The sequence below is a fragment of the Balaenoptera physalus genome (genome assembly GCF_965194825.1).
Source record: "Balaenoptera physalus genome assembly, chromosome: 9".
Classification (NCBI taxonomy): domain Eukaryota; kingdom Metazoa; phylum Chordata; class Mammalia; order Artiodactyla; family Balaenopteridae; genus Balaenoptera; species Balaenoptera physalus.
Genome location: NC_138888.1, coordinates 16,828,098 through 16,841,338, shown reverse-complemented (window position 1 = coordinate 16,841,338; position 13,241 = coordinate 16,828,098). Strand labels below are relative to the sequence as shown.

The following is a 13,241-nucleotide window of genomic DNA, read 5'->3' as shown; positions in this document are numbered from 1 at the left end:
GCAGAGCATAGGAAACTTGGAAACATGACTGTGACCGTGAAGAAGACCGTCCCCTCTCCTGAGGCTGTGCAGATTCTCTACCAGCGAATGAGATACGAGTACGAGTTCTACCACTACGTCAAGGAGCAGTTCCACCTGCTGAAGCGCAAGTTCGGACTGAAGTCCCGGGTCAGCCACCCCGTGCTGAGACCCCAGTTCTTCATTCCGACCCCACTGGAAACCGAGGAGCCGATTGATGACGAGGAACAGGACGATGAGAAGTGGCTCGAAGATATTTATAAGAGGTGATGCCAGCTCTGTGTTGCCTCCAATGGCTTAATCTCCCTTTCCAGAAAGTTTTTTGTTTGGGGAAGAAAAACCCTTAAGGGACGAAATTAATGCTCGGCAGCATTAAAAAGAACAAAACGTTCCCACAGGTTGGGGTCATTGGGAGATGCCCGGTTTTGCGGGTTTTATTTGTTTGATTTTATTCTGTGTTTTTCTGGCTCCTTGGGTCCTTCTGAGGTACACTACATGGCTCCATCACAAGGCATCTCATCATAAATTAGCTTTTCTTCCCCTAGCATAAATGAGAGAAAGCGGAGAAATAGAGCCTATAGCCCAATAACTTATCATTTGTAAGATGACCTATAAAAATATTACCTCAGTGGTAGGAAACATCCAGACTTGTATATTTCAGAAACACAAAACCACTTCAGAGACCAGGGAATCTACTCTAGAAGAGGAGGAGAGGAGAGTAGAGGAGGAGAAGTAAGTAAGAGGAGAAGGTCAGACAGATAAGGGCATCAGAAGGAAGGATGCCCCTGGGTAAGTGGTTTCTGCCCACACGGGTAGAATTCTGCCCCTGGTCCATCTCAGGGGACACTTTCACCAAGAGCAGCATGCTTATTATCTGTGAAAGAGCAAGTAGGCTTGTGCCACACCCTTCACCAGTCCAGAGCCTTGAGTACCTCTCAAGGTCAAAGCGCATGGCAAGCTCCATTGAGGCATTTCATTTCCAAGCACCATTCTGACAGATTTCAAAGTAGCATAGCCAGGAAAAGAGTTTGTTGGCTGTGTAAAGAAGAGCATGGGCAAGACAGATCAACTCTGGAGGACATGTGGCCTAGGAAAATGGCATGGCTGTGTCCTTTGCACCCAACATGAAACATGTCTCTTACCAGCATTGCTTTAACTGGAAACCCAGGAACCAATTTAGCTCTGACATTTGACTCCTGTGGCATAAGTTCTAAGCCTGACCACAGACAATGCATGATCTATCAGGCACACCCCTGGCCAGCTGTGTCCCAAAGTAGCTGGTATCTTTTACCTTCTAGGTCCCTTAAGAGGTACTTGTTTTTGGTGTTTTGGGGGCTCAGAAAGGGCTACTGAGTTCTGTGCAGGCAGCAGTCAAAATACAGTTCCACTTATTATGGAAGCAACTCCCTGCTGAGAACCCTTACTAGGACATCGGGAAGAGAAGCAGGAGCTTCTGGGTAAGAGACTGCTTGGCCAGATTTATGAGTAGGTGTCTGCCCCCAAAGTGATCTGAGTAGAAGTCGGGCAGTTCCATTCCTCCAAAATATCTCCTCCCCATCCCTTTCCCATCACCTGCCCATCTCCGTGGTGCCTTGGTTCAATCATTAGAAATCGATTTCTTTGGATTTGAGATGTTTTCATCTTTGACCACCCCCCCCCCCGAAAATACATATACTCTTGGGTGGATAATGTACAGCAATATGAGAAGCAGGGGTGCAGGTGCTGGTGACAGGCAAGGTACTTGGGACAAATTTTGTCTCCTTCATGTTTTTTCCCCTAGAGCCAGCCCTTCAAGAGCCCTAGCAAAGTGTGAGTTCAGAATACGTAATAGTAAATAAGACTCTGATTTTACACAAGCTACACATTTTCTGCTTTTCAGAAACCAACAAGTCTCTCTAGAATTTTTTCTTCGTTCACTAAAATTGGACAGTAGCCAAGACATAAAGCAAGTCGTTTGGAACCTGTCAAGTGTGCACTAAAGCTACTTTATTATGAGATGTATTGAGAATGCTCCACCCCGCAGGAGTCCAGTGAAGGCCGGGACCACAGAGGCACAGAGTCCAGCATTTGGCCACTTGTGGGCCTCCCTTCTGCCTCAGAGAACTGGGGCAGGGAAGTGATGAAGGGAAATGTCCTTAGAAGAGGAAATGTCCTTTGTCCTGTTTAGAGAGACCAGGGCCCTACCGTTAGGCTTACTTTAAAAATCAACCCGGAGAAGAGCCATCATACTCAACAAAAGAGCAAGAGCTGCTGCCTGGTACCTTGTGAGTCCTTTCCTTTGAAATCGCATATAAAGAATGATCGTTAGTTTACACACTGTGCAATCTCATTATCTGAAAATAAGGTCTGCTAAGGGTTCTCTGCTGTTGTCAGCACATCAGGACAATTGGTCATTTTAAAAAATGCATCCTCTTAGTGCAAGTTCACATGAGCACTTGTACCTGTGTGTTCAAAGGCATTTATTGTCAGCAGTGATCATTATAACATCACAGCGAACGAGGCTGGCTGATTTACTTACAGGGCCTTAATGTACTTTTGCCCCAACAAACAGCCTCTGGGCCCTAAAAGTCAAGGCACTTCATCAGTTTATCTGGCACACCCGACAACGTTTCTCTGGCCCTGAGCCCAACACAGTTTGTACTTCATGAAATATATTGTACATTTTACATAGTTTAATTTAAAAAATACATTTTAAGCTGGTTGATCTTTGACTGCCTTATTTATTATAAGCTTTCAGCACATTCCAAGGTTTTAGTTACTCAGGAAGGAGTTAATTAAAATGATTTTATTTTGGTCCGATGGATGTTTTTTTAAAAGGAAAATTATTATTATGAACCTTCAGCCTACTTTCCTTGAGTGCCGTAAAAGTGCTTGTAAATTGTTTTGTTTTGTTTTTTTAAGAAGAAAAAATGGTGTTCGACATTGATGGAAATTCAGAAATATATATGGAACTGAAACATTAGCTTAGCTAAAATAAAAGCAATCTGTGTTTGACATGAAGTGTTCCTTAACTTATTCATTACCCGTGTAAATAAATGAATATAAAGAAGTTGAAATTTTTTCCATTCTGTCGATAGCTGGAAATAAAGGTGCCTGCAGATCCTCACCGCCCCCTCAGCCTTCTTAGTAGGCCAGGCTTCTTCCTTAAGATGTGATTTTGGGAAAGATGTATTTTTAACAATCTAGAAACTCTTATTCTTATAATTAGATGACACTAAACACCCGCTGGCTTCGTTGCTCTGTGCACTCTGGTTGGTTGGGTGTCAGGGTGCTTTGTCAGAATCCCCAGCCATGATAGCGGGGTATCCATGCTGCCCGCCTGCAGTCACGTGGGAAAATAAGGCTGTGCCATCCCACGTCGCTCGGCGAGTACTCTGATCTCCTTCTCAGGCATGCAGAGCCTCCAAAGGTGGGTGATTCTAACCTCCCAAGTGAGCAGCCTCTAATCCAGAAACGCTCTTCCTGAGACGTTTCCCTGCTGCATCAAATGGAACTCACAGAGAGAGAGAGGGAATCCCCATGCTTTCTACATACTGGACGCTCCAGGCCAACTCCATGTGACTATTTTGTAAAAGAAAAGAACCAGAATCTTGGTACTAGATGAAAGAAAAATCCATTTTGGTAAAAATAACATGCTTAACTTCAGGTAAGAATCTGAGAGTCTTAAACAGCAAAGTGATAAGTGGTTACCTTTCTTTATCAGTTAATTTGTCTGTAACCCAGTCACAAGACGTTTGACTCTGAGTGAACTTTAAAGGCAAAAGTACTAAACAAAACCAGGACTCTGCCCCCTCTCTGGAGCTGCTTGTGTGTTCTGAAGTTCGTTATAAGTATGCTGTTACCTGCGGGTTTATCCAATGAGCTATTTGGCCTCGAATGAATTTTATAGGTAATGGCAGGAGTTCTTAAAAGGCAAAATGATGATCCACAGCCATTCAGGGAGACAATTCTGTGGGTCAAAATTGTGAAACTCCCTTCAAATAAAAATAAAGAGGATTTATTTTACTAAAATAATTTACTTCCACCTGATGACAAAGAAATCGATTTTTTAAAGTATTTTGAATACCCTGCCAAAGAAAAGTCTATTTTAGGCTACCAGTATTGAGTCTGTTAAGAAAAACACATGGAACTTCTTTCACAGCTCAGAAAACTCATTGTGGTGTAACCCAGTGTATTCGTTTGCTAGAGCTGTCATAACAGAGTTCCACAGACAGAGTGGCTTAAACAGCAGAAATTTATTTTCTCGCAATTCTGGAGGCTAGAAGTCTGAGCTTAAGGTGTCAGCAGGGTTGGTTTCTTCTGAGGCCTCTCTCCTTGGCTTGCACATGGCCGTCTTCTCCCTGTGTCTTCACGTGGTCTTCACTCCATGTGTGTTCATGTCTGTATCCAAATTTCCTCTTTTTATAAGGATTCCAGTCATCCTGGATTAAGGCCCACTCTGAAGACCTCATTTGAATTTGATCACCTCTGTAAAAACCCTACCTCCAAATATAATCACATTCTGAGGTACTGTGGGTTAGGGCATCAATATATGAATTTCATGGGGACACAAATCAGCCTGTAACACCCAGATGACAGCAGAAAAGTTAGAGCAGATGAAGTAAACGCCAACTAGGAGAGACGCAAACCTTAAATCACAGACCGCTAGGGCTGCAGTGGGGCTCAGCAGTCATCTGGTCCTTTCCCTCATTTTACAGATGAGGAAACCAAGGTCCAGATGGGAGATGCAAATACATCACGGGCTTTTTCCATTCAGAGTTTAATTAACTTTTGAGTATCTACCAAATTAAAACCATAAAATAGTGGTGGAACCAGAGTCCATCTACTGACCTAAAATCCGGAATGGAAATGATAAGGCACATTTAGCCACTCCCAGTACCACCTGCCGCCTGAAGGGAGCACGGCGAGCTGCCCTCTGCAGCTCTCCTAGGAGCTGGGGGTGTAGGACCCTCTTCCGCAGAGGGAGGCCCTATTGGTTTTCAAGCACTTACGTCCTCAGAAACTGGTCTCAGATAGTCTAGATTTTTCTCTCTACTCAGAGGTTCTTGTTTTTGGATAAACAGACCTGGACCACGTTTGCCGATCTCAAATTATAGAGTTTCGTTTCTCTTAGAGGCAAAATGAAAAGTCATGTCCTACTTCCTGTAAGGCGTTTTAGATGGACCCATCTCAAAAAATAAAGTCAAATGCAGCTCATAAAGCTAGTTGAAGGTGAGTGCAGACATGCCCTTGGAAAACCAGAACTAGAAGATAACCAGGCCCTGATCACTCGCAGGCCTCCTTGCTCACCGACTGTTCCACTCACTTGAGAATTCCTTTCTGCCTAGGGCAGGCTTGGCTCGTGGCTCAGGCGCTGCTCGCTCCCAGGGAACACCCAGGCCCACAGATGTTCACGGGTCACAGAATTGTGAACTGACCACTTGTGCATTTTGGATTTCAACTTGTAAACATGGGGATTCCCTTTTTTAAAAAAAAGAAAGAAAGAAAGAAAAGAAAGAGAAAAAAGAAGGAAGGGAAGAAAACTCATCACGCAAAGGAAAAATGTGAGCTAAGTTTTTCCTTTTGGAATCTTGGCGTGTGGGTGTAGCTATCTTCAATCTGGCTTTTGCCAGACACTGTATGCTTTGAGCAGGCATGGAGCAATCTGCCTTACGCTGCACTGCCAGAACATTCAGACTTGACCTGTAACACGCCTCATTCCAGTCCTGAGCAGGGACAGCCGGGAGGACAGGCTGCGCCAGACACAGCACACTGACTGCCTGGTGCAACTCAGAGAAGAGGCGAAAAGCAGGAAGCAGAGCGTTGACTGACTGGGGCAAGCAGCGAAGTCCCCAAGGCCAAGTCTCAGATGGTCTATTTCACTGGGCATTTGAGTAAATCACTTGACCTCCCCACGCCTGAAGTCAACCCAGCTGGAAAGCATTAGGAAGAACATAGGACGTCCCTTGACAACGAAGAGCTGCTTCTGGGATGAACCTTGTCCCACCCTCCACCCCCATAGGCTAAGAGACTAAGAACCACAGTCCTTCTGGGGCTGTGTCCCCAGCAAAAGAGGATAGAATTACACATAAGTCCAGATCCACTGATGCCCCCAACCCCTCACGTCTTCCAGGGCTGTTGCCCAGTGTACCAATGAGTCGAAAAGCAGCACTTCCAAAATGTGAACGGAGCTGATAGGAAGAGGCTCATTCTACTGGATGCGAGTCAGTGTTATTATCCAAGACAAACCACTCTGTGGATTTCCATTTTTCTCAACACTCCCTTTGGGAGTTTATCTAGCTGTGAGTTATAGGATTCCTCTTTAACTCACAGCTTCTACTAAATACAGGCTTCCTCTAAGTCATTTAAAATACCCTGTGTCTGTGATCCTATTAATAAGAAGGAGCTTAGACCATCCTTGCGAATTAGCGCAGGTTGCGTACAAGGAAAAGTTTCAATAAAAGTTGAAAACCTGACAGGACGGGGTGCTGTCGTTTTTGGAGTCTCGTTTCTCATTCTCAGAAGTGGCATCACTGCTGTGATGTGGGAGAAATCTGGTAATGATTTTGTGGGCTGCTGATGTGTTCAGCATGGCCAGTCCTTCTGAGGGCCTTCCTTCCACTATAGGACAGCCATGGTTTGAGACTTTAATACGTTGGTTACTAATGATTCACATGCAAAGGAGAGTTATGACACTAACCATAAACTTCCTTACAGCCATCCTATTTGCTGCTTGTATCAAATGCACTGCTTTCTTTCCTCCTTTGGCGCACTCTCCTATTTGTTCTCCATCTTTGATTGAAAGTTAATGAAATCCTAATCCAGTGCATGTTCCCAAAGGATAATTCACGAACCAGGTGTGTGAGATAGGCGTGGAAAAAAACATTGTGTTAATCTGGGAAATGCCGAAGTTCAAAGACTAGAGTCATACAGTACAGTGGTATCTTAAGAGCATGCTAAGGGCCTGGAGGAATATTGCAGTTAAAAAAATCAGTTTATTTTGTCAAACCCTACATTTCTCAAAACTAAGGCCCATTAAATAGCCTGTGGAACTAGTGTTCTGGAGATTATGCTTTGAGAAGCATTGTTTTAATGTAAGTCATTTCCTCCTCATTGGAAGAGTTTCTTTCCCTCTGCTATGGTTCATTTTTTGGTCTTCCAATGGTCCATGTATACTGCTTGAGGAAAATATATTTACCGATGATTAACATTTTGACAAATAGAAGATGAAGGCAAATAACATTTTTAGTAAAATAATTAACAAGGAATCATATTCTAATTTTGCTTATTCACCCTGATTTCAATTCCCTCCCTCATGAGAAAGTCTTTGTAAAATAAAACTTTTTATGCTTTTTAATATGATTTGGGTACCTCAAATCAATTCAGTCCTTCCATGACGATGGTGCTCAAATCAAATTGGGTAACAGACATCTGCACCCTATCTTCCCTGGTCTGTGGTTGGTTATACAGTAGGAAGGAAACAGTGGCAAAAGAAAGATCTCAAGTTGTTCAGATAAGGTTGGTGTTTGGAGATAAGAACTCTCAGCTCTTGAACTTGAGCTCAGCTTTTGCACACTGGGGCACCTGTGTTGTTCAGCACACTAGGGGGAGCCGTATGCATAACAATTTACTCAAGAAATTCCAAGGTCTTTCCAAACCTAATTTTTCTCCCATACCTGCTTATTTTCCTTCAATGCTTTAGGGTAGTATGGGCGAGAGGCAAGTCATGGTTAAGGTATTTAAAACACAACATACACACTGTCAGTTGAGCAATAGGTTATTATTTCTCCCAGGCTGTGTAACCTACTTTAGTTTTGTTGCTCTTGTTCTAAAATCACTATAGTATTTTTAAAATCAGTCTTTATCAGACAGTCTTTCCTGAATGTGTTGTATAATTACAACATGATTGAAACTCTGATTTGATGAGTCACAAGAGGTGACTTATGTGATGACTCGATGATCGTCATAACCCTCAAGCAATCCCGCCATTGCAGCTATAAAGGTAAGTAGAAAGTAGTACAATGAAACAAACATGGATGTCAGAAGAAGTCAAGAATGCCATATTGCCCTGTCACCAGGCAGCCCAAACTAGAAAATTCAGATAATTCTCAATTCAAATTCTTTTAATATACAAAAACTCACTGGCACACAGAGGGGCTCAATGTGGAGGAGGTGAACGATCAGTGAAGACCTGAATAAAAAGGTTTCATGTGGGATTTGTGCTACACCCACAGGGACAGTGGAATTTGCAGAAAATAGCAGGGCAGATCTAAAGCACAAAGATCACTCTACCTTTATAGCAGATCTGCAAGAAGGGTCTTGTACCCTGTGTGTATAATAGGAAATAAAGTTCCCATGAAGTTAAATAATGAGCTCCTGGTAGCACAGTAAGTAGCAGGGCCAGGATGCATGTCCAAAAAGGCAAGATACGACTGAGGCTGACTGCCAAGGACTTTGGAAGAAATTTGTATTTCACTCTAAGGGCAACGAGAAGCTCCCTTGGGCATTTCAGAAAAGGAAAGTAACATGAGGAAACCATTTTTCTATTTCTAAATTAATTAACAGGTGAGCTGATTATCCTCCCTTTGTCCTCCTCCCCTTCCTTTCACTACCCTTCTTCACAGACTCCATCTCCTGAGATGCCGATCCCTGTGAATTGTGTCACCCGGCCTCACTGTCTGCTGCCTCTCTGGTGGATTTGACCAATGGGTGTCTTGCAGGAAATGGGGAACTTCTGAATGGAATTCTGCCTCTGACTATATAGTGGGGGAAGAAATGCAAGGCAAAACTCTGGTTTAGTCATCCCATGTGTGCATGGGGGATGGGCTCATGGGTGTTGGCCATGAGACTGGAGAAGAAGGACAGAAGCCAGAACTTTAAGTTGGTTCCATGACCGATTTCAATCAGTGGAAAACAGTGCCTTGCACAGAAGTGCTCAGCAAATATTTGCTGAGTTGAATACACCACAAGGAGCTAAGGGAAAATACAACATTAACTCAAATATTTCAGCTTGGGTAGGGATGTAAGTCATAGAAATGAGATGATGGGGTGAAAGGGCTGACTTAGTGGGTAGAGGAGTCCAGCTGGAGATGTGTGGCTGTGTTGAGGTCAATGTGCTTGCTCACCCCTTCCTCTATTTCATTGTCCTCAGAGGCAGGGTTCCCAGCGGACATTACATGGATCCCCCCAGCCCTCTGTGTGGCCACAAGCACCTGCGACTGGGTCCCAAATTCCCTCTAGTCAGCACTAGAGTGCTATACAAATCTAACCATTTCTAGGTGTGCCATGATGTGGAAAAAAAGGTTGGGAAGCCCACTTCTAATTTACTCTACCCAAAATACACACAAATTCTTTTGTTTTGATTTTTTTTTCTTAACACAAGTCTTTTCTTTCCAGGTTCTGCAATTCCTTTTCTTTTACACTAATCATTATTTGACTTCCATGTAAGCATATACAGATACCAGAGCACTGACTCACCATCAATAAGGGGACCTGTTTAATTTTTCTAGCAAAGGTGATGGATTAGAAACCTGTCCATCTTAGACTGCTACAGACCAATTTGGAGAACATGGCAAAACTAATTGACATAAAAGCCAATCTTTGATTTCAGCCTCATGAGCACCAGCCTCAAACAAACTGGCCAACCATATATCCCAAGAAAAATAGGAATCAGACATTTATTACCATTCTCATGCTGAAAATAATTAAGCTGGGCACCTAGAGTCTCCCTGTCACTGAAATGATTAAAAAGTAAAAAGTTTCCATAATTATAAATGGTATTTAGTATTGATCAGCTAAACCATGATCAATATCCAGTCTTGATATTCATCCCTAAAGAGAGTTTTATATATATTACTTGGCATTCAAATATATACATGCTAAAATTAAAATAGTTTGAAATTAATATTTTAGAATTCATAAATTTAAAATGCAAAGGGTAGTTTATTTGACTGGATAGTTTAGGAGTCAGAGGTAAACATTTATTTCAGTCTCACATACTGTGCTGCACATTTGCATAGTTCCAAATCATGTTTAAAAACACTTTCATATATGTTATATCAGCCCTATGTGTAGACAGCTATATGATAGGAGTATATATAGGAAACTGAAACTCAAAGAGGCAAACTGATTTACATGAGGTCACAGAGTAGCTGAACTGATTCTAGAAACTTCTAATTCCTTGTCTGTTGCTTTCTTGTCTAAATTATGCCTCCACAGCCAACATACAAGAAATAATATTCTTTTTTCTTCATTCATTAGATATGGACTCCTGGGAGTCCATAGGAGCGCAACATTTGAACTCTTATCCTAAGAGTTTGATTTAACATAATAGAAACAGCTGCTCCTCATTTGGGGCATTTTTTGAAGCTCTTAATCCAGACACAAGCCTTTCACGGGGAGATTCTACTGAAATAAGACCTATATTTTACCTGGTTTGATCTTTACTACATAATACCTATTAGTGTAAATTTTAGTTTCATGGAAATAAAGAGAAAAACTGCAATGTGATTGGATTAAGACATAAACTTAGTTGAGTGGAAATCTAAAAATGTCCCCTTTTCCCATTCCTTGTATATTAGTGTCCAAGTCTTGGGGGCAGGTTGTAAGAATGAGGAAGCGGGAGGTGGGGGCAGAAAGAAAAGATGTCAGGAATCAGGTTTCCCAGCCTCCCCACACTTACCTCCTTCCCCAAAAGACTCCCCTTCAATTCATCCCTGGATTCCAGGCACTTAATCCCTGTGATGGTCAGGTGAGATACGTGTTCTAGTTGTAACTTGCACTGGGGCTGTCGTGGGCAAATCCAGGCCTCTAGCTATCTTCCTGACTCTGGCCAGAACGCTAGCTTGAAACCCAGGAGCACCACGAGGGCAGAGGCCAGTAGCTGGCCTCTACCCAGAGACTCAGATGCAGCAAACACTCTCGGATCTCAGGGACTATGGAGATTTGCCCTTTTATTATGCCCTCTTTTCTTGTTTTCTCTTTTCTTTCTTTTTTTAAAATAGCACAAATAAAAAATACTGTTCAATATCACTTATATGTGGAATCTAAAAAAAATAATACAAATGAACTTATTTACAAAACAGAGATAGACTCACAGACATAGAAAACCAACTTATGGTTACCAAACGGGAAAGGGTGGGGAGGGATAAATTGGGAATTTGGGATTAAGAGATACACACTACTGAATGTAAAATAGATAAATAAAGACCTACTGTATAGCACAGGGCACTATATTCAATATTATCATATAGGTAATAACCTATAATGGAAAAGAATCTGAAAAAGAATATGTATATATGTATAACTGAACCACTTTGCTGTACACCTGAAACTAACACCACATTGCAAGTCAACTATACTACAATTTAAAAAAAGAAAAAAAGAAAAGAAAAAATTAAAATGATTTTACTCTATTACCCCATATATGCCTCTATGCTCCAGTGAATTGACAGGCTTTATGTTATATTGTGCAAGTGAACACAAATCATAGAGGACTCTAATTGGGGGTGAGGAAGGACTTTAAACAGAAGCACAGTAGGAAAACTCACAAAGAAAAAAGTATTAGAACCTCTGAGGTTAAAAAAAAAAAAGAGTCACAGTTAAAAAGTAAATAACAAATGGGGAGAAATACTTGCAGCAGAAATGGCAGATAAAAGATTGAAACTGCTACATAAAGAACTTACATAAATCAATAAAAAGAGTAAAACATGTGCAAAAGACATGTTAGTTCTCAGAACTCAGCTCTACAAAAAGCGAAAAACATGAAAAAATTGTCATCCTCATAAATAACCAAAGAAACTTGAACTGAATCAATGTGATGCCACTTTTGACACTTTAGTGACAAACATAAGACGTAAAAGTGGGCTAACGTCTGGGATGAGCAGAGTATGGTGAAACATTCTCACTCTGCTGATAGCAATAAAATCAGTGCCTTTCTGAAAAGTAATTTAGTAATTCATACCAAAACCCACAATAAAGTAAACACTGAGATGCTAACTAGTTTGGAAGCTCAGCTGAAAGTGCTGATTTCATAGCATCATAACCAAAATCTAGAATCATCTAAAGACATCAGGCAAATGACTCAAAGTCTTGGTCTAAAATATTGTGATAACAGTATCTCTCAACCTCCAAGAAATGTGAACATGGCTTTTATTTGATTAGAGTATTTAGGTTATAGTATATTAAATCAAAAAATGTTAAATTAGTCTCATTGCCTTATAGTCAGTCTGGATGTAAACTCTTTCCCACTGACTGTGCCAGCCTAACCAGCCTCCAAAGGTGGAATTGGCTCCATCACGGCCTGCTTACCACATTATCCTGGGCAGCCCACTTCTAAACTCAATAGAAACACACATTTGTCAATAGAAAATATAGTTTTCCACACTTTCACTGGGGATATGGATAGGACTGGATTTGAAGTTGGAGCTTTTTGCTCGGATGAGTTATATTTTAATTTTAAAAAGTTGTAAAATTTCACTATGTCAAGCATTCTTAGAATAATTAAGCCATGTCTCAGTATTTTTTAACTGCTTTCATCACAGTTAAAGATTTGTTGAAATGGAATTGGCTATGGAGAGTACAAACCCACATGTAAAGTGATTATTCTTACTGAGTATCTCTACCAGTTTGCTGAGATTGTTCTCTTTAACAGAGCTCAGATATCTTCTGGTTGCCAGATTCATGCAGGGATTAATTTCTAGCTTATTGAGTGATGAAATACATTTATCTTTCAGTCACTTGTAAATTTGTTATCCCAAACATCATGTTCATAAATGAGAGAAGAGACTTGCAATTTTTATGGTTATGACCAAGGTTTGAACAATCCCATTATTGTCTGTTTCTACACAGAGCCAAGAAGACAAGTTCTACCTCCTAAAGGAACAGAATGATCTAAAGATCTGAGCCAATCAACCCGGTTTGTCTCTGCTCCTTGAACCTCCTCTTTCCTGCACAGAGCCAGACATCCCAAGCCAGCCACTTTCTGTGTCCAGAAATATCGTTGATTTCATTTCTTTCACAGCTTGGGTCAAATTTTATTCTTGAGTACTCATAAATCTACTTCTGTTAATTGTGTGGACTTGTTGATTTCAGGGCCAGAAACCCAACTTTAACTAGTTCAGACAAAAAGGAAATCTGCTGTAAGAGTAAAAAGTATAAAATCAAAGGAAGAATTGAAAAAAACAAAATGCAAGAAGGGCTGGGGGGCAGCTGGGCTCCGGGGCAACTGGAACCAGGAACTATCT

General features: G+C 41.4%; 1 protein-coding gene across 4 annotated transcripts in view; it reads left to right on the top strand.

Moving 5' to 3' along the window:
• Nucleotides 1–13,241, top strand: part of UST (uronyl 2-sulfotransferase) — a 384,091-nt gene that overhangs the window by 283,200 nt on the left and 87,650 nt on the right. The window contains exon 8 of one of the 4 annotated variants that reach the window (XM_082474849.1): nt 12,847–13,241. The exons of 2 other annotated variants lie outside the window; for them this stretch is intronic. In XM_082474849.1, the coding sequence (XP_082330975.1) occupies nt 12,847–12,887 (41 nt within the window). In that variant the 3' untranslated portion in view covers nt 12,888–13,241. Of the gene's footprint in view, nt 1–4; nt 3,013–12,846 lie in introns of those variants that run through there. One more of the 4 variants, XM_082474845.1, reaches the window with a different exon arrangement.